Here is a 27,057-nt window from a genome sequence, read left to right on the forward strand (position 1 = left end):
TATAATTATTAGTGATGAAAAATTATTTTCATCGTCAATAATTTCTATCAAAAAAATTTCTCACTAAAAATTTTTTTCTCTAAAAAAAATTATTTACGATGAAAAAATTCATCATTAATAACATTATTAGTAATAAAAATTTTATTTTTATCATCAATAATTTTTGTAAAAAAAATAAAAAAAGTTTTTCTCACTAAAAAAATTTTCCCACTAAAATAATTTTGCCCAAAAAAATTATTAGTAATAAAAAAAATTCCATCATTAAAAACTTTATTATTAACAAAAATTTAATTTTTGTCACCAATAATTTTCATCAAAAAAAAATTTCTAACTAAAAAAATAAAAAAAAATTATTTATGATGAAAAAGATATATTTTATCATTAATAACATTATTAGCAACAAAAATTTAATTTTTGTCACTAATAATTTTTGCTAAAAAAATATTTCTCACTAAAAAAAATTTCCTCTAAAAAAATTTCATCCAAAAAAAATTAATTTTTTTAATCTAAAAATTTTTAGTCTAAAAAAATTTTTCAAAATAATTTCATCAAAAAATTTAATTTTTTATTAATAAAAAAATATGTAAACAGTTAATTTATGATTTTTCTTCAAAAAAAATTATGTACATAAAAAAGCAACTTGGCTATCCTTTGTAATGCATGCTTTTGTGGATCTAAAACATGTTAAAGAGCCTAGTTGATCTTTATATGGTTTTGTTAGGATTGATCAGTTAAATGGTCTAAAAATTTAGTGATATTTTTTATATAATTAAGAACTGTTGTCAACACAAGGATTTGTCATCCGACAGAGTTTGATTTCTATTTTTGTAGCCATGTTGGTATAAAGATAATATTTTTTTTATATTTTTTTCTCATTATTTTATTTTTTTCGATTAGGAGGGGCTAATCCCCACCTTTTCTATCCTATAATAATGAGCGTCAACTAGTGAACTAGTTTTTACAGGTAATCTTCTTGATTTTAAGTATTTACATAATCTATTTTTATCTAGTTTTAGATGATCTGTTGGTCTTAGTTTCTATATAGAGTCTGATCTTTCTGATGGAGAATCGACATCAATTGATGGTTCTAAGGATCGGATTGCTGTGGTACATCATCTACTGCAGATTAAGGACAGCATTCAAGAAGTTATATTTTTCTATTAAAAATATTATAGAATTTTATTGTTACAAAAAATTATTGACCAAATTTTTTTGGGATGGTTTAGAAATAAATGACACAATTTAGTCCATCAAACAGTTGATAAAGTTTTGTTCTTTATACAGTTGGAAGTTGATATTTTTTCTGAATCAAATTTCTTGCATTTAATTTTTTGAGGCGGTTTGCTCCTGGATCTTATAGACGGTTGACTCAGTTTGGGTGAAGAATTTTGTTGCATCATCTAACAAAGTCTGGATATAGGGATAATGATTCTTTTTCAGTGTTAAAAGTTATTTTTTTAAATTTTTAAATTTTTAATTATTTCTATAATTTTTATATTTTTTAAATTTTTTACTTTTTTTGAAATATTTACGATGAAAATTTTTTCATCAAAAATAATTGAGTGTTTATGATAAAAAATAATTTTTTATCATAAATAATCAATTATTTATGATGTAATATTTTTATCACAAATAATCTATAATTTTTATATTTTTTAAATTTTAAAATATTAACGATAAAAATTTTTCATCATAAATAATAGACTATTTATGATTAAAAATATTTTTTATCATAAATACTAAATTATTTATGATGAAATATTTTTATCATAAATAATCTATAATTTTTTTATTTTTTTAATTTCTTTTTTTTAAATATTGATGATGAAAATATTTTTATCATAAATAATTGATTATTTATGATGAAAAATTCTTTTTCATTAAAAATAGTTAATTATTTATGATGCAATATTTTTATTGCAAATAATCTATAATTTTTATATTTTTTAAGTTTTTTATTTTTTTCAAAATATTGATGATAAAAAATAATTTTTTATGATAGAAAATATTGATTATTTATGACAGAAAATAATTTTTTATCACTAGCACTAAGTTATTTATGATGTAATATTTTTATCATAAATAATCCATAATTTTTATATTTTAAAATTTTTTATTTTTTCAAAATATTGGTGATAAAAATATATTTATCATAAATAACTACTATTTATGATAAAAATAGTTTTTCATTATAAATACTAAATTATTTATGATGTAATATTTTCATCATAAATAATCTCTAATTTTTAAATTTTTTAAATTTTTTTTATTTTTTTAAAATATTGATGATGAAAATATTTTTATCATTAATAATATCCTATTTATGATGAAAAATTATTTTTTATTATAAACATTATGTTATTTATGATGAACTTTTTTATCACAAATAATTTATAATTTTTATATTTTTTAAATTTTTATTTTTTTAAAATATTAGTGACAAAAATTTTTCATTATAAATAATAAACTATTTATGATGGAAAATTATTTTTCATCATAAATACTAAATTATTTATGATGTAATATTTTTATCATAAATAATCTATAATTTTTAAATTTTTAAAATTTTATTTATTTTTCAAATATTTACAACAAAAAATTTTTATCATAAATAATGAGTATTTATGATGGAAAATATTTTTCATCATAAATATTTTAATTATTTATGATGTAATATTTTTATCATAAATAATATCTAATTTTTAAATTTTTTTATTTTTTTTAAATATTAGTGATGAAATATTTTCATTGAGAATAATATTATTGTTGATGAAAAAATTATTTTCATCATAAATAATTAATTTATTTACAATAAAAATATTTTTATCATAAATATTTAGAAATTTAAAATTAAAATAAATATTATATTATTTTTATTAAAAATATTCATCATAAATAATTGATATTTATGATGAAATTTTTTTTCTATCGCTAATAGTAAACTATTTGCGATGAAAAATTATTTTTATCATAAATATTTTATTATTTATGATGAATTTAATTTTTCATTGTAAATACTTTTATGGACGATGAAAATATTTTCATCATAAATAATTCTATCACAAAAATACTCATTTCTTATAGTGAATAGGAGGATAAGACCATTATCCACATATCCATAGCCATAAAATTCATTAGAAGGACAAATAGAGCAACATTTGCTCTTTTCTTTTATTCTATAACCATGATCAAGTAATAAAGGTGTAGAAATAATATTTCTAATAATTTTTGACATGTAATAATAATCTACTAATTTCTAAATTTTATTCGAAAGCAACTTTAATTAATAGGTTCTTACAGTTTCAACATGGATGGACTCTTCACTAGTATCGAATAGCTCGAAGTCATCTTTCTTTAGCTTTCTTATTCTTTGCAGTCCCTGTAATGACTTGCATAAATAGGAACCACATGCGGTATCTTATACCCAAGAACCTGAAGATGAAGCACTCAATGATAAATTGGTTTGTATCATATATAAGCTTTTAGTAGAGGCAACATTTGTATTATTTTGTTGCTTCACACTTGCAAGATAGCTCTTGTAATTTCTTTTTCAATGTCCAACTTTGCCATAATAAAAATAGATACCTTTGGTGGAGACACTCTTCACCTTCTTTTCTCTTGAGATGCTATCTTTAGGGAGTGATTGCAGGATCATATCCTGGCTCAGCTCACCATCCATAACAAAATCCAACTGATCTAATCAAGTGATTAAGTTGATCATTTTGAGCACATAGGTTTGTATGGACCTGCCCTCACTCATCCTAGTATGGAATAATTGCTTGGATATCTCATATCTAGCAGTCATGCTCTGCTTACCATACAACTCTCTCAGATTGAGAAGTATAGACTGAGGATTCATGCTTTCATATCATCTCTGTAACTTATTGCTCATAGAAGCTAATATGATACACATGACAGTCGTACTGTCATCTGTTCATATTTTAAAAATGGCTCTTTCCTCTTCTATAGCATCATCTTCGATCGAATCGGGATCAAAAGTATCATAAGAGACTTTCTCTTGGATGAGAACTATTCTCAAATTCTTCATTAGTCCACATAGTTTATTCCAGTTAGCTTGTTCGTATCAAATATGCCGCATAGTGTAAGGAAGATGCCATAATGTAGATGAATCTACAAAAATAAGAACAATGCATAGATGGACTACTCATAATGACATGCACGATTAGATGAGATCATTTATAATCATGTCTTTCACTTATTTGATGAATCCCATAACCCTCTAATATGAAAAATGAGAAATCCTATCATCAGGTTCCTTAGTAGGATTGAGATTTCAATTCTTCATAAAAGTCTTGTAGATAGAATAATAAATATTTTTAAGTTTAAGAGTAGGTAACTCTTACCAATTGCATCTCATTCAACTTTCAATATATCTTTTGCCTCTAAAATACTTATAGCATTGTGGGTAGTATAATAAGCTAAAATATTTTAGTTAAGTCATACCTTTTATTCCTATATAGTTATACCTTAATAATGCCATCCTTGTGGATAACACAATAAAGTAGCACCATCCAAATATGCCATAAGCATTACTATGTACTAAGTCAACATCATATCAATCTCCATAACAAACTTTGTGGATAGCACAACAAACTCACTATAGATTTTGATATACTCTATTGCTTAGCATGAAGGAAGGCATGGGTAGTATTCTTGATACTTTGCCATTATGACTTAATATGATTTTATGAGGAACTTTGGTCTATCTAGTCTCATGCACATCCATAACATATATATTTTCATCACGGACAATACATACATCTAACTACCATCATAAGAGCATAAATTTAAAATGGATAGTTATGGACTTTTCTTTAGTACAGTCTATCCAAGCCACTTGGATGGATTATGGATCTCATCCTAAGTGCATCATGGATTGTGCCATCTTATGGTCCATTTTCATGCTCCTGTGCTCTTAACCTGCATGGTAGTCTTGTCTTTATCTCTATGATGACTTAATGAATGCTCCATCTTTTTTCTTCATTTGTAAATACAAAGAAATATTTTCTATTTATTTACAAATATAATTTTTTATTCTACTTTTACATCAATATGTAAGAAACCCCAATCAATAGTTGGAGAAGTACATAGGAGGGAGAAAGAAGAAACAATCAAAAACATAGATGTAGTAGGGGAACCCAGTCCCTGTTTTATCAAATAAAATTACAGTCATTACAGATACATCCATTCATTCATCCATCATAGATACATCAGTACATTCATCCATCACATGGATCCTTTTAATCCAAAACCATCCATCATGCAATTTATAACATTCATATAAAGCATGAAATTAAAATACTTATGTTATTCTAATTGTAATATCATTCATTGATATGTCACTAAGAATTATGATGTTTATCCTTATGGTCATAAGATCCATCTAAAGTGTACTTATGTCTTCGGCCTAACTTTTGGGCTAACAAGTATTGGATTTTGATTTAGATTCAACTCTTGACCCAATGTCAATGATGAGTCAACCATATGTCAACATTTGACTTAAATCAATTAGATTTCAAAATTTAGTCAAATCCTAATCCAATTAGATTGCTAATCCAGAATTTGACTCAAATTGACAAGAATCTTAATCCAATTAGGACTATGAATTTTAGTTTGACTTCAAATCAAAAATTCTAATCTCATTAGGATAATAAATCCTAGTCAACATCCAATTCATCTCTTGACATGGAAAGAGATAGAAAACCCTAGATCGAAGATTGAAGCATCTCTCATCCATGAATCAAATTGCAGCACCCAACATCTCTTGACCATGAATCATGGTGGGATGCCCCACCATGACTTCTGCCCAACATATGGTGGTCGGTCATGGCTTCCTTGTTGCATGGGCATGTGCATCACATGTAGCAGCCCTCTTTTCTGCATATCTCATGTGCAAGACAGCATTTCTATTGCGAATTCAGATGGTAAGGGATTGTCCAAACTTATCATACAAGTCCTAAAGCCTTGGAATCTCGTTCCAAGATTTGATCATAGATAAAATAATTTTGTTTTTAATGATTGATATAACAAACCAGCAATTAAACATCATGCACAATTCAGATCATAATATATTATGAATTAGATCTAATCTATATTACAACAATAATATAAAGTTTGATTGAATCAATCAAAGATGACTCTAATATCATTATTGGGATTCGGATGCACAGTGGAAGGTGAGATTTTAAATTTTTAACATAAAAATTCAACAATTAATTACACTTGATCTGAGCCCCAAATACAAAATTATCTTGATGATTATAATCAAATTAAACCAAACAATAATTAAACAAGAGAGAAGAATAAATATCCTCCAAGACGATCTTGAATTGCTTGTTGTTTGATTGATTTCTATAAGGCACCCAAATGTGTGCCCTCCAACGTTGATCCATATAGGAACAGATCAAGAACTCTTCCTTAATTTTTTTTCTTGATTCCCTTCAAAAGAAAATCAGCATGTCTTTTTTTTTTTTTTTCTTTCTCATTTTACTAAGAACATTTTTAGACTTAAAAATCCTTAAGAAATTTGGGCTGTCCAACTCTCGGACGTGAGGCACTTGGGTGTGAAACCTCTTTCCCATGAACTCTCAAGGAGGTGTGGAGCCTCTCATAGATAAGAGCCATTATGATGCCCAACTCTTGGGCGTCAAGGGAATATGGCACGTGTACTCTCCTGTGGCATCAACTCTTAGATGTGAGACATGAAACCCAAAAGGACATGAGATGGGGCGCTAAGCCTCTAGGGAGTCTTATACATGAGTTGGTTTCTCAAGAGGCGCCAACAACTTATGCGAGAGGGACTCTCAAAGGGGCGTCAAACATCTTTGACATCCTCTTCACATGTCAACTCTTTGACAGGTCAAACTTTGACTAATCAGAGTTAGTTATGGCATGAAGAGTCCAAGTGATTTGGGGAATTAGGTTTTAAATATATGCTAGCATGTATTATCTAAAACCCTCTAGGATTTCATATAAATCCAAATTCAATTAGGTTTTCCAAGGGCAATTTTAAGTGCTTGACTAATTTTTTTTGTATGTGATCCGTTAGATTTTGCATCTAGCCAGCAGTAGGCCCAAGCTTATATGCATCTAATTTAATTAGAATTTTTCTAATCAATTAGGCCCAAAACATGTTAAGTCTACGTGTTGCAATTAATTAGAACTCTTCTAATTAATTATTGAATTAAACTCTTTAATTCATAATAACTTACAAGTCAATATTGATATTTAGCAATGTGTTATGATTAAATAGAAGATGTGAAATTTTGATGAAATAACCAAAACATCATTTCGTAGAAAGTTACCACATAATTCAATCCTTCGATCATATAATATCCTAGATAAGCTTTTGATGACGATGACTCGGTTGATGAAATATTAAATTTTTTTTTTAATTTTTATCCTACTTTGGCCAAAGATTTTCTGAGTCATCATCCTATAAGATCACATAAGATGTTCTCTCCTCTTACAAAGAGTGACCGATTTTTTGTTGACCACTCACAACCTCCATACATACTTCATCATGCTCAGAATATTTCACATATATCTCAGAGAGTCATGCTATGGTATGGACCAAAGTATAGATCCATATACATAAGATACCATGATGATCTCAGATTTAAGGATCACTTGCACCAGTCTCACTAGAGAACCATCTTTTGATATGCTAATAAGACTCCATTAAATATTCTCCTTATGGATCAGTTCAGTGAATTCATTCTCCAATGAGCATCCACATCGTTGTATTGGTATCCTTATATAAGTGACTGTTAGATCAATCACCATTTCTATCAAATATACATAGGATATACTAATCTTACTGATAATATTGATCTCCGACTCAATGATCCTACGATTGGAAATGGTTTAGATTATGGCCATCGAGATTTTAGATCTCGCTGATATTATCTCTTCATGGCCCTACAACCATTGTCCTAATTTATGGTGTTCATAATAATCTTTATTGTATCAGAAATTCATCTTGAGGTTGGATTGGTTGGAGTTTGGTGGCAACTGCAGGTCGGCGATGGCTGGATGGTGGTAGCAGGACATGCAAGAAAAGTCTCTGACCGAAGTTGGCTCCGACGAAAACCCTCCGATTCTCAAGTCAAATCTCTGACACATATAGGAAGCAGTGAGCGTGTTGGGAGAGAGATTTTTCATATCTTGAGGATCCTTTGTAGGCTTTTATTTATAGGCAGAGGTTGAATGTCATGAGAGGAAAAAAGAATCATGCGGTTAGCCTTATTGTATCTGACAAAATTCGGCCACTATCATTTCCTTATCTGGAGAAATTTGTTTGTTATTTATTCTTTATCCACTCGTCATCATTTATTCTCGATGGTTAGGGGATTGGGAAATCTACGTGAGGGCTGAAGGTCAATCTTTCCTATTTTGCCGAATAAGATCAGCTCAAGTGTCTTATCGGATCGGCCAGTATCAAGATTGGTGGAGACAATCATCGAAGTAAGGACTAACGACTGAGGGTCGGGATTAGAGAGATAGTCGAGCCCCTATTGGACTTTAGATCGAAAGCTATCCGAAGTAAGTGAATCAAGAGAAGCTGGCCGAACCCGAGATACTTTCGTGTCCTTATATGCCTTATGTCTTTGGTTAGTCCGAAATTACCCCCAACAATTTTAATTAAGTCATAAATGAAATAAGATAATGAAATACAATATTTTTTTTTATTATTAAATAAATAATATCATGTATATGAATAAAAAATTAATATAAAAAAAAATTTATCACATCATTCGTGTAATTGACTTACAAAATATTATTTTTTTATTATTATTTATTATTTTATAGGTCCATGAAGAAGATATAGTCTAGAATCAACAGCAACACATTTCAGTGACTCAGAGCAGATCCAGTTGTGACTGTGATAGCATCCTAACACGTCTTCAAATCCATCCAAGCAAAATGCGGACGCAATTTTTTGTTTTCGAATTCTTGAAGCAAATTCGATGTCCGGTCCAACGTCCATATCAGACCGAACCAAGCGTCCTCCCTCCGGCCGTTCCGGTCCGATCTTTAAACTCTGGAGCCGATGCTTGCCGAAGCCACCCACCGCGCCGGACAGAAGCAGGAAGAAAGATCTGCAAGGGATTCTCACGCTATTGTTAAATCCCTGCCGAAATTAGGGCTTTTTCTTCCCTCTCTCCCAAGCTCTCTCTCCTCTGCCCCTCTCTAAGATCTCGTCCGTTATTTGGTTCGACGATTCGGTCGTTTCGTTCTTTCGATTCGTATATTTTATCCTGTTGTTTTTATAAATTTATCGCTTATTTCGAGATTCGTCGCCGGGCTGCATCGGAGCTTGAATCCTAGGTGACCTTGGACCGGGGTAACGGCAAGCATTGGAGATTTTGGGGGAAATCCGGCGGGGCTCGGAGTTCGGGCATGGCTTCGGCGCAGGTCCTGTCAAATTCTGCCGCTTCTTCACGCAAGGGCCATCTGGAAGCTGGGAAGAAACGGGTACGATCTCAATCTATTTTGCGTGGTGGTTTGATTTCTCTGATTTGTTTGTGGAATTTTCTAAGATCTCTTTGTAAGAATTCTCAAAAGTACCCATCCTGATTGCAAATCTTCAACCTTCTGAAGATTGACACAAGGAAAAATTAACTTCTTGAATTGAGGATGGAACTAATCTCTTTTTAGAGAGAATTTGGAGTTTAAATTAGTCATTTTCGAATAACTCTTGTGCTCTTTCTTGATTTTTGATTCTTGGGCATTGAAGTGAGTACTTTTGAAAAACTGGTGGAAACAGCTTGAAGTGGGTAATTCTTGTCTTAGAATAGCCTATGGGAATCAGCCTCCAGATTAACCATTTTTTTTTTTTTTCAAATTTTTCGACGGTTCTCTTCAACTGTATGTCACACAGTTCATCATTTGCAAATAATACTGAAACTCTATTGCCACTATCCTGTCCCTTCAGAACTACAAAGATTTGTTTAATTTTGGTATGTACTACCTTGACAGCAAAGGAATCTTGACAAAGTTCAAATTTTAAACGGATTTTATCCTTTTGGAAAATATTGGTAATGTTGGTACAGTTCACTGGTTCACTACTTAATATTTATGAGTTTGTGTCGTAATATGATGGAAGTCTGCTCACTAAACACAATGATGGTGATGGAAAAAAGCTAATTTATGATATCATTGAATATACAGGGATTTGAACTAGAATTGTAATTTTTCGTCTCTTCACTTTCCTCCCCGCATGAAACTTCCAGCTGCAGTCAATAATCTAGTAGCCCTTTAAATAACCACTAAGTGTTTAGGAGATTTTTTCTATTGCATGCATCCGACATGCATAACATTTTCCATGAGTTGCATTGCTATTGTATTGTCTATTATTTGTTCATGATATCAAAGATGTTGAATATTATTGTAAAGCACGCATCTTTGCTTGTATGGACATTAGGTGTATTGTTCTGATATTTTTCTTTAATAAAGAAGAACAGTGATAGCTGAGATTATTGTTTTTCCTTGATCAGCTTGACGAGTTTCGTAGGCAAAAGGCTGCTAAGAAGGCTGCATCTACTGGCCAGTTGCAGTCAGCTGATGTTGATCAATATGGTAAACACCCTCCAAATAGTGAGCATGTGAGAGATGGAGCTACATCTGGTAGGGATGATATTGTTGTTACCAATCCTTCTGGATCAGCCACAGCTCATGAAAGTAAGACAGTTAATTCTTCCCAAATCACTGGTGTGGGTTCCTCATATGGGACATTGGCAGCCTCTTCTACCTGGCTTAGTGGCGATCATACATCACATAGTGGTTCAGAACAAGAACCTGTGAGTGATGAGGCTTCTAAATTATATGGAAGCTTAGGCTTCTCTCAGCTGGCTAATGGTTACTATGACCACTTCAGAGATAACAATGAGCTTACCCATACCAAATCTGAACCAACTGATATTATTACAGCAGATCAGCTTATTAATTCAGATTCAGTTTATACAAAGCCAAATATTGATGGCAACATGAACCATTCAAATTTTCATTATTCAGATAAAGCTCAATCAGGTGGAAACAGAAATTCTTCGGGAACTTATATGCATGATCCAGATGCATCTGATGCTTATCATACGAGCACTCATCCTGACACGTCAGAAAGTATTTCTGCACTGAACCGGTTGGGGTTTCCCAGCACATCAGCTGATACATCTGGAATACATAAAGGTACATGTAGTTTCATGTTTTCCAACTAGCCAGTTAATGATGGTTTTCCTTTCTTGAATTAACTTCTGATGTGGGGTTGCTGCTTTGTGCCACCACCAAATAAACAGACTCAACTCTTGGAGTGGAGCAACCTTTTCATGGTGGCAGTATGCATCGTGATAGCGTGTTGGGTATTAATAGAGGAGAGAAGATTTCTGATGCCATTAGTCGTCACCTCAGTGTTGTTGGCAGTGCACCTTGGCATGCATCAGAACCATCATCTGGAGATTCTACTTCAGCTTTTAGAAGCTCCTCTAACCAAAATCCATTTCCTTCATCGGGTTATGGACCTATTGTTGGTCGATCTCGCCCATCTTTTCTTGACTCCCTTGGTGTGCCTAGAGTATCTTCTCTGTCTCATATGCCATATGGCTGCCCTGAGGAAGCTAATCGACCTGCATCTTTTAATAGTTCAAAATTTGACAGTGAAGAGACTCTCTTATCATCTCCTCAGCAGCTGCTGTCTTCGGAGCATAGCACTGTGGAGAAATCCTATAACCCAGGAACTTCAGGTGTTAATATTGAGAAGAAGCTATCCCTGACTTCTGTTTCTATAAGTGATATGCAACTTTTGAATCAGGGAGCTGAGGATTATGATATGCAGAGGGACCACAATATCCCAACTGTGAAGAAAGATGAAGATTTTGCAGCATTGGAGCAGGTGATTATTTTTATATCTTTTAATTTTCTCCTTTGTATGCCTTTATATTGGGGTTTTATTGCTATTTAGAGGCTTGTACATGAACACAGAATGAAGGAAAAAGCAGTCAGTTAACTGGTTTAGTTTCCCTTGCAGAACAAAGTGAATTTATGTATTTTCCTCTGGAATTCTTGTTCATTTGTTAAACACTGCATATTTACAAATAAAAGACATTAGAACAGCTGTTAAACATGACCATTAACAACAGTATATGACTGGACCTTTTTGACCCACCAAAAGTGTAGTTGTAGTTTAAATTTATGGATGTGAAAGGTTTGAACTTACTCAAAGTAGAAATCCAATTAATTTAAAATGAGAAAACTTTTCCTGAAACCTACTTATATTAATTCCAAAAACAAAAGTCTTCCTTTGAGTTTTCACTTATCTGTGTACTTAATTATTGTGAACTATTACCACCATGTGATTGTCATAATCTTCACTTATTGTGACTTGTTAGGATATTTTTTCATTTCTGTACATAGTGCTCATCTTTTGCAGCACATTGAAGATTTGACACAAGAAAAGTTTTCTCTGCAACGAGCTCTTGACACATCACGAGCACTAGCAGAGTCTTTGGCTGCTGAGAATTCATCTCTGACTGAGAGCTATAACCAACAGGTGCGTTATCTAATTATGAGTTGGTCTGAAGCTGCAGCCATGTATTTAAAAAGCTGAAGATTTGATTGAGTCACATTTTTTGCTAGCAGTTCTGATTTTCCTACTGGATCTCATTTAGTACTTGTTACATGTTGCCTTAGGCAAGGTTCGTCATCTCGATACTGGATCCCATACTAGTACTATCTTATTACAGTATCATTATATGATATGATGCAAGACGGTAAGGCATAACCGTGTGTCAGTACAATATGAGATTGCATATTGGTTCGGTATCAGTATAGTACGGTATTGACCGATATGGCAAACCTCAAGCCTTTAGGTGTAGTTAGTACTGTTTGACTCTTAAATGACATGCCACTTTCTTTCAGGTTGATGTGGAATGTACATATTTGCTACATGATGTGCTCATTGATAGACATTACAAAAGCTAATATACTCCCATTTGCTTTTCTCAAGTGACTACAAATCCATCTAGCAGCCTGGTTCTATTGAGTGGGAATATAAGAGACTAATAACTACCTAAATATATTAACATCATTAGAACATCAATTATATATGGAATGGAGACAAGGTCTTGCTTTTCTGGTTGGACTAGTTATGTGCAGCTTCACGTGGGGATTTTAAGTTCCTCTTATCTGGAATAACTACTGTTGTCATTCATGCAAAGGAATGTCCACTGTGATAGACAAGTCTTTGTACTGCACAAGGCTATACTGAACTACCCTTCTTTCATGATATTTATGTATGAAGACAAACAAAAAAAAAAAAATCACTGGACCGTTGGATATTGGGATATGTTTTTTAAAAAAATAAAAGAGTTTTCACTATATTCATCCTAAGATTCCGCATTTATTTCTGTTGCAGTCCATCTTTAGGTATGTAGAAACTAATATTGGGATATGTTTTTTTTTAAAAAAAAATTAAAGAGTTTTCACTTTATTCATCCGAAGATTCTACTTTTATTTCTGTTGCAGTCCATCTTTAGGTTTGTAGAAACTAATAAATCGAGCCTGCTGCATTTATTCCTCTATATTTGCTGCATTTATTTCATGTTTAAAATTAAGCTTTGATTTTGGATTTCAGGGAAAGGTTATCAGCCAGCTAAAATCTGAAATGGGAAAGCTGCAGGAAGAAATCAAGGCTCAATTGGTTAGTCCTCCATGGCCTCCCTTTGTTGGCATTGCATGTTACCATAATAGGTGTGAAATATATGTTATATATATGTACATATGGGAGAGAGGGTGGAGGTTCGCTTCATGGAGTGGGTATGTGTGCATGCACGTATATGTATTTACTATATATTTTGCATGTTCATGCATGTTTATACGTATGTACATATTTATGGTATCTTTTGCATTTCAGCATCTAACAACTTGAGATAATGCATAGGGTTGGCACTTGGCAAGGGATGGGTTGGTTTGGTCTTGAGCTGGTCAAGTTAGAATAATATTGTTTGCAAGCTCAATCCATATTTGACCTGTCTTTCTTAACCTATACCTGACCACAGGTCAATCCAGGGGCCTGATTTGACCTGACCGACCCTTACTTTGCTACAACACCAATCATGCCAATCCAACCTTACTCTGACTTGTTTTAGCTTGACTTTACCCATATTAACCTGGCCTGACCCATCTCAGCTTGACCTGTCTTATCCAGGTCATGCTAAAATTCCCAACAAAACAGAAAAGGAAAAAGAAGACATGATTTGACTTAATTTTGTTAAAATTTGATATATGTTACTAATTTTATTTCCACTGAAAATGAAACAGCAAATAACAAATAATTATAAAGGATCCAAGTTAATCTGACTTGGGTGGATCCAGCCTGACCCATGAGAACTCTACCATCAAGACCCACATTGGTTTAAAGCTATGTAGGGTTTGGTTAGGTCAGGCCAGTTTTTGCCACCCCTACCCTGTGCTATGTTAACAGAAATTGTCTGCAGTTAATTCCAACTCATGCATCTGAGTTGGATCATTTTTAATTAGTTGAACTTCATGTTAATCCCATGTCTTTTGTTTTGTTTGGTTTTTTTTTTTTTTTGGGTTCTCTGCCATGTCAATAAAGGAGCACCCCAATAGATTATGCCATGACAATGTTGCATTATGTGCATTTATTTTTCTATTTCCTGCTAGGTGAGTGGCAGATGTATGCATGTTTTTTTTCCTATTTAAAAATGAAGAATTTCAGTATGTGACAGAATGATTTTCAGTGATGATTAATCATCTTTCGAATTTTAAGGTCCTTGTCTTATGTGAACCCACGCTTCATGTAAAAAATTGTCTGGCTTGCTTCTTGTTCATATTCTCACTTTGTATAAGGTGTATGTATGATTTTCTTATGTTTCTATCATTCATTATCCTATTCAAGCAAATTGTTATCTGCTCAGTATCTTATTATGTATGGCAGCTGGCACTTGAGTCTGTCAAAATGGAATATGGAAATGCACAGCTAGAATGCAATGCTGCAGATGAGAGAGCAAAAATACTTGCGTCTGAAGTCATTAGCTTAGAAGAGAAGGTAGTCATTTTTTTTCTTTTTCTTTTTCTATATTTATGCTGGTTCTTTGTCAATGACTTTCTACATGGAGCTTATTTTATCAATTTGAGACATCTTAGAAGAAGACTATGCTGCATAAACCTTGTGGAGACCACACTCAATCAATAATTGGAAGGACTCACAGGATGTTGCTGAAAGTTTTTCCATTCAGCATAAAGAATAATAGATTTCTGTTTTTCATTGTTGGCATCTAGCTGTCGCAGTAGGGAAAGGAAGAAAGGGTGATTTGATCGATGAGACTATGCTTCGAAGATCAACATGCAAATAGAAGAAAATATGATTGAAGAATTCTTCACTTGGTGAAAAAAGATTCTTTCGAAAAGAATTTTATTAATATCTCAATGGCTGTTCGTTACAATGCATACATGCATATTTATAAGACATGATACTCTAACCCATCTTGGGCATTGAACCCGATACAGAATTATACTTAAAATAGGCCTGGACAGTAAGAAAACATACTAGAATTTTTCTATTACAAATATGGAAACGTGATACCATCCCATATGAAAAATTTATGAAAAAATTTATCGAAAACCTTTGAATCTGCTGTAGTTTTCGGGCATTAAAATTTTTGCTTATTGTAGTTTGCATCCGCGAATCCATTGGCTCCTTTGACGCTTGGCAAGTGAATGGCCAGCAACTATTGCTTTCTTTTTCCTTTATGGGCACTTATAAGTTATTGCTTCCTTCTAGTTTATCAAGAAAGATACCCTTAACAAATAGCCTTTAGAACCTAGTACCTGTGTAGTAAAAATACAATTTAAACTTTAGGATCCATTTGGCATCGTTTTATTTCTTGTTTTTCTGTTTTTAGAAATAAAATCAAAGAAACCAAGATGGAAGAACACATTTGTAGCTATTGTTCTCATCTCTATTTTTCAAAAATCATTTTTATTATTTCCAGAAAAAATAAAAGTAAGAAATCCTTGCTTTTAATATTCTAAAAAATAAGCAACTCATTTTTTTTATTGCCACCACCAACACTACTACCATTGTAGTTGTTTCTTTTGCCACCGCTTCTGCCACCACCACCACCATTGTCGCTTTCACTATGCTACCACCGCCAATGTTGCTACCTGCACCATATAACCAGTATCTCCCTCCACCATTATCACTACTGCCTCATCACTACTACCATCATCACCACCTCCACCATCTAGCTAGCACTCTCGCCGCCACCACCACCCATTGCACTATGTCCACCATGCCACTATCGCCATTATTGTCACATCCACCATATCATCGATGCCCTTACCATCACTGCCATCATTGCCACCTTTGCCATATAGTTGCCTCCACCACCAATGCCACTAGCACCTCCACTGCCTTGATCACTACTAGCATCACCTTTGCTACCATTGCCATGTTTATATTTTTAAAAATAATTATCTATTCTAAGTATGTTTTTATTTTTAAAAATTAGAAAAAATATAAATAGAGTTACTATTTTTCTATTTCTGAAAATAGAAAAAATGAAAGTGATGCCGAATAGTGCCTTAGAAAATTTGTATCCATTGCTTTCTTTAAAGTTGTGATGACCCCAAGCTTTGAAGGTGACAGATCTTTCAAGCTGATTGATAAACCTTAAGCTCTTTTGTGCTGACGATAGTTGGTTAGCATCCTTTTGATCCCATTTTGTTAGTTTGGTCAAAAAGATTTGTTCTAAATGCCATTTGGTTGGTATTCTTTTAACATACTTTTCTGTTCATATTTCCTGTAATTTGAACCGTAGATTCTAAGATACTCCTGTTTGGCATGTCCAATGCACGTGTCTGTGAAGGGAAAAATGTCAAAATGTCTGATGTTGTCATATGCCTGGAGCTACCATGTGAGAGTTGCATGGATGTTTGGTAAATATTGCAATGCTGAATTCAAAAGGAGGGTGAAGTCCTATCCTTAGGTTTTCCCATTATAATAGTAGGGATATAGGAAGCTTAACCTTGAATGTCTAAACATCAATTTCAATCAAATGTATACAACCCTCCACATTGCATGAAATTTTCACTTGGGAGTTTAGGATGTGTGGTTATAATATGCAGGTGAAGTGACATCTCCATCCATGATAGGCTTTAGGAAATACAGGAAAATTAATTCTTCGAGAATGAGTCGATGGAAGAAAATTTCAGGATAGTCTGACTAAAGCTCTGGATCAAGTTGATGCGTGTGCATGTTGAAGAATATATTCCCTTTTTATTGTAAAGTTGGATGTGGCAAGGACCAATCCTGGATTCATGTGAGTCTTGTATCATAAGAGGTGATTGATGGTTTATACGTGCTGCTTGAATATGGATGATTGTAACATATACACAGATATCTTTTGGTTTTTCTTTTCTTAAAGTGAGATCACATCAAACAACTTTCCATCATTATTTGTAATACTGTAGAATTTTGTATTAGTGACAACTGGCTATGGTAGAGCCTTATCTAAGGTCATTGCTAACATTGCAACTATTTACTCAGAAGTTTTAATAAATGCAAGTGCTCTCCCTTTCTTGGTGATGATAACAATTTTTAAATGTGATAGCTCATTCAACCTAGTTGATGGTTGTTATGCCATTATCAATTCCATGTCTTAATTTTTTAGTTTAGTCATTCAGAAACCTTCCATCTACTCATCGTCCACTTGCATTTCAAACTCTGCCTTGTTATAGATTTACAATCCTCTTATGTTATTTTTTGAAAATTTCTGTTCTTGCCTACTTATTATTCATGTTTACTAGAATTTCATTATCTACTGAAAGATATTCAAGCAATCTCAAAACTTAATGCTATCTTTAGAATCATAAGCTAAATCCAAAACCCTTTTTGTCCACATTGTAATCTGGGTGTTAAAATCGGGGTTCTTCATTAGCCAATCCAAGCCTATTTTTTTGGATCATCCCAAGTGGATGAGAGAATAGGCTGGTGAATGAGAATTTACCAGCATGCTCTGTCCTTGATAAATGCTGATAATATTTTTTGATTTATTATGATAACATATTGTCAAGGGTATCATCCTGGTGAATTTCATTTTTTTGGCATGGACCAGTCCGATAGAAGAGATGTTTTCAGTATCAACTGTCTAATGAAAGATTGCATGCTTTGGTTGATGATCTTATTCATTTTCTTAAACATTTGTGTACATTTTATAGGCACTCAGATTGAGGTCAAATGAGCTAAAGCTGGAAAAGCAATCAGAGAATTTGAATTCTGAAATCACTTCATACAAGTAAGTTTGACATTTTTTCTGTATTGTCTCTATGTTAAATTTCTCAGTGCTGGATGCTGAATTGGAAAGGAACTGGATATGTTGCTTTGATGTGCAGTGAGTTGTTTTAAGATGGAGATCGAAGCAAGTATAAGTGTTCATAGTTAAATCTTATGTTGCTGTTTTCTGTTGTCAAATAAAACAAGTGTAATCTTTGCAGTAGTTAAAATTAAGTATGTTGGATTTATACCTATATCAAGCTCAATTATTGTTTAAAACTTTAAGCTCTTCTATATATTACTTTTTTAAAATTTGAAACATTTCCTAGCTTAGCTTATCATAGCCATTCTCTTGAATAAACAAACTTATTGAGTGAGGTTAATGAGAATTTGCTGGTTACCATGAGCCATGAAAAAAATTAAATTTTCCTGGACTTGTAGTATATAACCATCACTTTATGCTGGCCAGACTTTGATGGACCATAGGAATGTATCACAGCTGGATCCAAAAAGTTCATCCCAAACAGTTGGGATAAAGTTTATCAGTTGTGGTTATGTTCCATGGCTATAAATCATTAACCAATATTTCTTCTTTCTGAATCATACAGACGTAAGGTATCCATTTTAGAGAAAGAGCGCCAGGATTTTCAGTCTACAATTGATGCTTTGCAAGAAGGTATAATTTTCCTAGCCTGTAGCTTGGTATTTTCAATTAGATGTTATCATGACCTATAAAATAGGGCAGTTCCAGATTCTTGTGATTTTTGATAGAGTTTATTGTAGAAATAACAATTTTTTAATCTAATTAGTTGTTCATTTGTCACCCTCTACTTAAGGGGAAAAAATGCTATTATCACAATTGTTGCTCATAAATTGTTTCCTTCCATGCCTTATTCTGTTTACAGAATTTTTTTTCTTTGTTTTTTTTAACTTAGTGCTTTATGTTTGGAGATATGTTCTTCTATGCATTGCATTTGTGCATTCAATCTCATAGACGAGCACATTACATGTCATGAATAAGCTTGCCTTTGCTTTTTGATTATATTTGTATTGCACAGAGAAGAAACTTTTGCAGTCTAAGCTATGGAAAGCATCATCACATGGAAAAGTCAAAGATACAAGAAAAACTTCCCCTATTGGAAGAGATGCATCTACTTCTACAGAGGATTTAGGTATGAAACTGACACATGCTAATCTTGGTCATGAATCTTACACATGCTTATCTCTGTTATTAAACTTATTACTGAATCTTGCACTTAACAGAAATTCTTATAGTAACATCCAGAAGTTAGATTGGCATTATTTATGCCATACTTGTTTAGCAGTACCAGACATCCCATGATAAACTTCTTTGATTCCATGAATACCTGATGATTAGTGATTTCGCAAGAACAGATCTAGATATTAAGAAGTGTAGTTTGGTTCATTTTGCTATCAACCAAATGATTAACAAGTTCCAGGATCTTTATTTAATTTATTATGTTTGTACCATGAAATTATTAAAAGGTGAAGGTTGTTGAATAGTTGTTTGTCCTCTTATCCTGAGTTTGGTTTGATCATTTAAAGGTCTCAATCGTCTATAAGACGATGGAATTTTAATCTTCTAGAAAATTCTGTTTGGTTGAAAAAATTAATTATTCTAGATTTATTTGCTGTTGCATGTCTTCATGGATGGCTATTTAAGTTGTTTAATGGATTTCGTCCTATGTATTCAAACTGCTTTATAAGTTGTAACAACCCATAAGTGGCACTCCATGCAAGAAAGGGTGACTGGTTCTTGTGGTCACGTATGGCTGAACAGGCCTGGTTGCCACAGCCCCCCCCCTCCTACACCAAGTCCCTCTCTATCTGAGTAGCTGAAAACATTGTTCTAATTTCTACATCTTCTTCTGTCTGTGGGCATGTCAAAGCGTTGCTCCGGTAGAATTTTCTGCACACTGAAGTAGTGGTTCAGTTGGCCTTAAAGCCCTATTCTTTCTGTTTTCCTAAAGAGCTAGGGTCCTTGCTTTTTCCAAGAATGATTAACTTCAAAGAGTTCTAAATTATCATGTAGAATTATGGAGGATTTCAGCCATACACCCCTGTGCCCGCTTCTTTCTGGTTCATTTGCTTTATCTTTTCTTTTGACCTTTCATCTTTCAATCTTTACAATCTGGACAGCTTGATCAGGTCAACACCTGAACCATCACCCAAGAACTCTACTGCATCAGATCACTCTAAAACCTGGATTTTCTGAAAAACTGTTCATCCCGGTGGGTCATGTGGTTGACCATTTGACCTAGGATGGGCTGAGCTGGTCTTCACCTGTCCAGTCCCTGTCCCTGCGGAGGACAGAAGAGATCTTTCCTCCTTTAATGCTTGATCTTAACCAAGGCAGAGGATAAGCCTGTTTGTTGCCAGATATAAGGGAAAGGAGGAAGGAATGTCGACCATCATCGGATCTATGGCAAGCGTCGGTCATTGCTGGGTCTATGGTAGAGAGATTTGTCTTCATTGAATCTATGGAAGACAAGTCTGTGGTTGGTGGATTCATAATGGGAGAAATCTGTGGTCACTGGATTTGTGGCAAAGCAGTTTGCCATCACTGGATCCATGACTATGGAGGCTGTCATCTCTTGATCAGCCCATTTTGACTGGATCTATGGTAGAAGATCCTCTTCCTTGCGGGACCCATTGAGGAGGAAATTCATTGCTGTTGAATCTTAAGAGGAGGATGCCTGCTTTTGCCTAGTTTGGGAGCGAAATAGATCTGTGGAAAATGATGCATGCCATCGCCAGATTTGAGAGGGCTGGTAGTTCTTGCTTCTCCCCTCCTCGTCCTCTTGTTGATTTTTCCTTTTATCTTGTTGGCTCAAGAACTCCATGCTCCAAAGCAACCTAAATTCTGGTGTCTAGACCCATGGGAATTGATAGTGGGAGGAGGAGAATTAAATGAGATGGTGACCCATTTGGGCCTGTGGTCGACTCGCAGTTAGACTGGTGACCTGTGATCTAGCCACGACAATGGGCTCGGCTGGGTCAGTGGGTTTAGAGCAGTGCCTGCTTGTCCTTAGTTGGGGAAAGAAGGGAAAAAGGGATGTTGGTCAATCCTTGTTGATATAGAAGTGAGGTTTCTTGGAATTATAAAATATGGCTGTTCATTACTTTTCTTGAGCATTTCAAAGCTCCATTTTTCCTCCTTTTCACTCAATGCTCTCAATGTAGAAAATTAAGATTAGAAAAAATGTAAGCTGCTTGAAAACGTGACGGGAAATCACCTTTTCATAAGTAAAATGTGAATAGTGAAGATTATTCACATTTTGATTTATGAACCATGCAGAAAGAAACATGAAAGAAATAACTGTCCAGCCGCAAGAACAACCACACTACAACACCACATTGTAGGGATCACCATTAACATAGATCCATGAGTAGTCATGAACTGTTCATGATTAATCTGTGGAGTTTATTATTTTGTGAACAGTATAAATAACTCAGTTATTCAGTTCAAGTCTGAACGACCATTCGTGTAAGAATATTTTGTTTGTTGCTTAGAAAGTTTTCAATAATCTAGAGATTGTTGTGACCATAAAACCAAGAATACTTATCATGTGAAAACTTTGTGTCTAAAAGATAAAATTAACAAAAAAAGGTTGATAAGTGATTTCAATCTATGTTTTCCAGTTCATGAGACAGAATCACCTTTTTTTAAGTATTCCAGCAACTGCATCCATTCTAGGCACTACTGCACAGGGACTGTATGTCAACAAGCTTCCTGGTTGATGCCCTCTTTTTCAGTCCTAAATTGACTTAAATTGCATAAATCATTATGGGCTCCTCACTATCATTTATACATCTTCTGTTGCTAAATAAATTCCATCATTAACCATGAAATTTCACTTCCAGGTGTTGAACATGTGAATTTGGTTGAGAGGGAGACTAGTGTTTCAGAGACAATGCTCAGCAGTAGCCTAAATGCTCTTCAAGGTATCAGACCATTCATGTCTGTTCCTGAAGATGGAGGATTAAATCTTCTAGATGGATCTGGTGATATTCCAGTAGATCAGCTTAGAATGGTTGACAATATCAATTCATTGATATCTGAGGTATGTGTATATTTGATATAATTGCCAAGTGTGCAATTGTTCCCAAAATAATGTTCAAACCCCCTTGTTCCATTCACTGCCAAAATCCTTTATTTAGTCAAATTTACTGCACATTGGATACTTGCAGCTAGCACTGGAGAAAGAAGAGCTGGTGCGAGCTCTGAAAATAGAATCATCTAATTGTTCCAAGCTTAAGGTAATATACTGACAGTGATAGTTGTTGCTGGTACTTCAAATACATTGCACTGTTATGTTTCTTTCCAACTAAATACCATATTGAGATAGGATAAATAGGTCTAATGTTTAAATTTCATTCTGTTATTATATAATCTCATATGGTATGTCCATGCTAATTAATCTATTAGGATCATTTCATTAGTATTTGTCAATCTGAAGGTCCTTAGCATGAGTCTGAAGCTGCAACTAATACATTTTAATGTCGATTGTTGAAGGACACGAACAAGGATCTATCACAAAAGCTGGAGGCACAGACGCAGAGGTTAGAGCTCATGACTGCTCAACGAATGGCCAACGAGAATGTTTTGACAAGACCTGCAGATTCCCAGGTTATGCATGCAACAGAGTATGCCGATGAAGGGGATGAGGTATGATAGTCATTAGATGATATCATGGTTAGCATGCGTATCTATTTTAGTGCAGGTGTTGATATTCTCATTACGTGCTTCTTAAGAATTGTCTTGTTTGAGAAGACATCTACAGGAAAGCTGGTCCAGTTACTATTAGCTGGGTTGCACAACCAGCTGCCCTTTGTTTTACGACTTGTAAATTGGCAATGCTTTATCTGCAAAACACTGAGCTTTTCTGTCACTTGGTAATGTTATCCTAAAAATCTACCGATCAGTTGTTGCATGCTGCTAACCATTGGGATGTTGTTTTTTCTCTTCCAGGTGGTTGAGAGGGTGTTGGGTTGGATAATGAAGCTTTTCCCTGGCGGCCCGGCAAAGCGGCGCACTAGCAAGCTTCTGTAACAGGGAAAAGAAGGAATTCTTTTACATATTGGTGATGCCGTTATTCCTTTTTGTTTACTTTTTCTTAATAGTGGTGATAGAATGGAGGTCTCTGAATCTGTATATTGCGTTGTTAAATTTAGTCATTCTTTTTTAATAGAAAGAAAAATGGAATACTTGGTGTTTCTTCCATTAATCATGTGTGGAAGTACACCCAGTGATTGGGAATAAACGAAGTGCCCCCATCATTCTTTTTGCTGAATACTGTTTTGGGTATCTTTGGGAGTGGCAAGTGTAAGAAGGAATTGTTGTGTTCATTATGTTGAATTTTCTTTCAATTTATAATTTGCTATATCTGGAGACGGATCTTGGTGTTTGGCCTAAGACTGATCCCTCGTCTGTGCTTTACTCCATTCATGATGGGAATTTGACCGTGCAGGAATTCTGCGTCTTGCAATTGCTGCGAAGCTCTCGTCACACAATAATTAGTACATGTGAAGTACCGCTATATGGTTGTGTGATCTCAGGACTTGGGCTGTTAAAAAGTTTAGTCTTCCTCATGAGGGGTGCATTAAATTCAGTTCTATAGGTTCTGAAGTAACGAGAATTGAAGAGTTTGAGTGTTTCGTGTGTCCGGTTTAAACATGCTACTTTAAGCGATGGACGTGCAGGATTACCTCGTTTTTTCACTTTTAAGAGATTCAGGCTATCAAAGATTGAACTTTTGATTTTATGACATAATGGCACTCCGTGGATGATTCATCTGCTACCTGTGCTCATGGTCGAGTTGCAAATAATATTTGTAATTTCTTTGTCTTGTCCTAGGTTCTCAACATGTTCACATCAATAGATTGATGTTACTGGCTTGTTTTGGATTTCAAGAAGTGGACCGTCTTGCCAAAATGTGAGATCTTATACGCGAATTGTAAATCAAACTTAAAAGTTTAAATCAAACTCAGGACCATCTTTTGTAGGTTGAAATCATTCATGAAGGAATTCTGGCAAAATTTTTGATTTGACAACAATCAGTTATGAGGACACTTGCCGTTCGAAGCAGGATGCATTACAAAGATCCAGCGACAGAAATTTAGAACCGGAAATATCTATAGACTTTGGTTTGTCATGAGAAGAGGGGTGAAATTGTGGTTAACGGAAAAATAAAAAATATCTTATGTTTGGGTGGAGTTTTTAAAGAAGAGATGGAAAAGTATTTTTCCTATGAAAATAAATTTTCCATTGGAAAGAAAAATTTTATGTAGGATATGGAAAAGCCACTTTTCCGTAGGACAAGAATTGTGGTATTCTTTTTTTTTTTTTAAACATCTTTAAGTCATCGTGATCTTCTTAATAGCAATTTTTAAGGATTAATCTTAAACTATTAAAAATATTCTATTAAAAATTACCACAATATAAAAAAATTATGGCAATCTTAATATAAAAAATACATTAATAACTATTTAAAATTATTACAATACAAAGAAGTCCAACTATTTATAAAAACTCAATCCAGTAAATAATTTGAATAGCTATTTTTAAGTATTTAAAAAATATTTTTAGATTTAAAATATTTAAATATAGATATTAATTAAAAATACATTATGAATTGTGATAATTTTAATATTTAGATAAAATCCAAATACAAATTGAGATAATTTTAAGTTAAAAATTTTTAAAAACAGATATTAAAAGGATATTCTGATCTTTTTGTTGAATCTTCAAAACCTTAAGATCTTAGTATTCTATATATCTAATTCTAAGAATTATGTATTTGATTTTTTTTCTTTGTAATCTCTTTATTAAAAATGTAACAAGTATTTTACATAACTTTTTCACGAACATAAATGCTCACTCAAATATAAGTCACTTTGACGAGTATATTTCTTATGCCACTTTTCTATAGTTATCTAAATATGTAAACCTAAGCTTCAACTTTTTAAAAAAAACATCTTAATGAGGTAAAATTTTTTTTACGAACCAAACGAGTCCTTTGAAGCCAACTACACCATGCACTGTTTGAAGATGTTTAATGATAAGATCATTAATATCCTGAGATAAAACATTCAACTCCAACCAAAACTATGAAGCTAAGGTATCGGACAACAACGATCGAGTCCGTGTTAGCACCAAATTGATAGCAAACTAATTGAATCCAAATTGGTCTTACGGCGGATTCCCTTTAGCAAAATGATTTTTCCTTTAGGATTGTCGTTAAGGCAAGATTACTTATTTTAGTAGTTTTAGGACTTTATTTTTTTGAGTTTTAGTTAAGCTCTGAAAGCGCCCACTTGTTCCTATCAATGTAAAAGGCTCTAGAGCCCATAAATACCCCTTAAAGTACTCAATTTCTTCACATTAATGAAAGCTTATTTCTCTTGAGGACATGCTATCTCATGGTTGCTCTTGAATTCTTTGCATGGTGTATTCTGCATAACTTTGGTAAATTTTGAAACTAATGGACTTTGGCGATTGGTGACGGCAAGTTTATTAGATTCCGAGAGGTCAACATTTTCCGCAACTACGTGCATTGGATCTGAGCAGCGGGGAGGGTTTTTGGTAGTTACATACTTTAGCTAGCCTTTAATACTCAATTATCTTTTATCTTTCGTTTCTCAAAATTTATTTTAATCTTATCTACTTCAAGAGTTAGTTTGATACCTATTTTGGAGTTTAATCTTCTGTGATGTTATGAAATTCGTGCTAGGCATCTGAGCAAACGTCATATCCACATTTTAGAGATGTGATTTGGTCACAGTTTTCCTCCTGTCTAACTAGTATAGATAAAGTGGAAACCTTTCCTAATTTCCAAAGGGTAGATAGAGGAGAAGTTTCACGAATTTCGGATCAAATTTCCAAACTGTCAAGAAAAAAATGCTTTTACATCTTGCTAAAACCTTTTCAGCTCTCCCCTAAATATATCAATAACATCACAGGCCCTTGATAAGATACTTCGGCTAAACAAAAACAAGAAGTTTAAAGTTTGGCAAGTCGAGCGCCCAAAATAACCCAGTCCGTAGAATCTCCTCTTTTATAAGAATATTGCCTGCAGAATTTCTTATGAAACTATGTATGTCAGGTGGTGCCCTCCGTTTCTTGGAAGTCATGGGTACCACTCTCACGGAGATGCTTTACATTTTCTATCCATCTATCTACCTATCTATCTATCTATTTGTTTCTCACATATTTACTTATCTGTCTATCTTTGACTATATTAGTATCCTTTCAGATATCATCGATGATGAAATCATGTGCAAGATTCAAATATTTCTTGTTATAATGGAAAATAAACCTCTTGATGTGGCACGATCAAATTTCTCCAACTCATGATCTATACAGCGATCTGGATACATTTGAAGATTCTTTAGGGCATTTTGATCTAGGCCCTAGCCAACCTAAAAATTGGGATGAGCAAACCAGAAGCAGCTAACTTTTAGAACTGAAGTCTCTCATCTCAACTTAGCAACTAGTCGGCTCAGTAACCAATCCGAGCTGAGTAAGACCTTGTGGCAAAGGCAGCTCGATCCTTTCGCTCAAATAAGCATAAGGTCCTACCAATTCCATCAAATGTTAGATGGTCATGGTATGTTCTTAGACTGTTACACCACGTCAATGGGCTGTTATAGTAGATCCTAAGTTTGTTAAGTATAGTCCACAGAAGATTCGAGATCTTGATTATTAATGGACCAAGGATCCT

The 27,057-nt window shown here is 33.6% G+C and overlaps 1 protein-coding gene across 1 annotated transcript; it reads left to right on the plus strand.

Moving 5' to 3' along the window:
• Nucleotides 1-9,146: 9,146 nt before the first annotated feature.
• LOC105046809 (protein BLISTER) lies at nt 9,147-23,728 on the plus strand. Its single transcript, XM_010925531.4, has 13 exons — nt 9,147-9,498; nt 10,521-11,208; nt 11,316-11,908; nt 12,446-12,565; nt 13,649-13,714; nt 14,975-15,085; nt 18,259-18,335; nt 18,922-18,989; nt 19,372-19,485; nt 22,199-22,398; nt 22,526-22,594; nt 22,851-23,003; nt 23,307-23,728. The coding sequence occupies exons 1-13, from the start codon at nt 9,424-9,426 to the stop codon at nt 23,385-23,387; spliced, it is 2,415 nt and encodes an 804-aa protein (XP_010923833.1). The 5' UTR covers nt 9,147-9,423; the 3' UTR covers nt 23,388-23,728.
• The last annotated feature ends 3,329 nt before the right edge of the window (nt 23,729-27,057 follow it).

This window comes from Elaeis guineensis, chromosome 6, assembly GCF_000442705.2.
Source record: "Elaeis guineensis isolate ETL-2024a chromosome 6, EG11, whole genome shotgun sequence".
NCBI lineage: Eukaryota > Viridiplantae > Streptophyta > Magnoliopsida > Arecales > Arecaceae > Elaeis > Elaeis guineensis.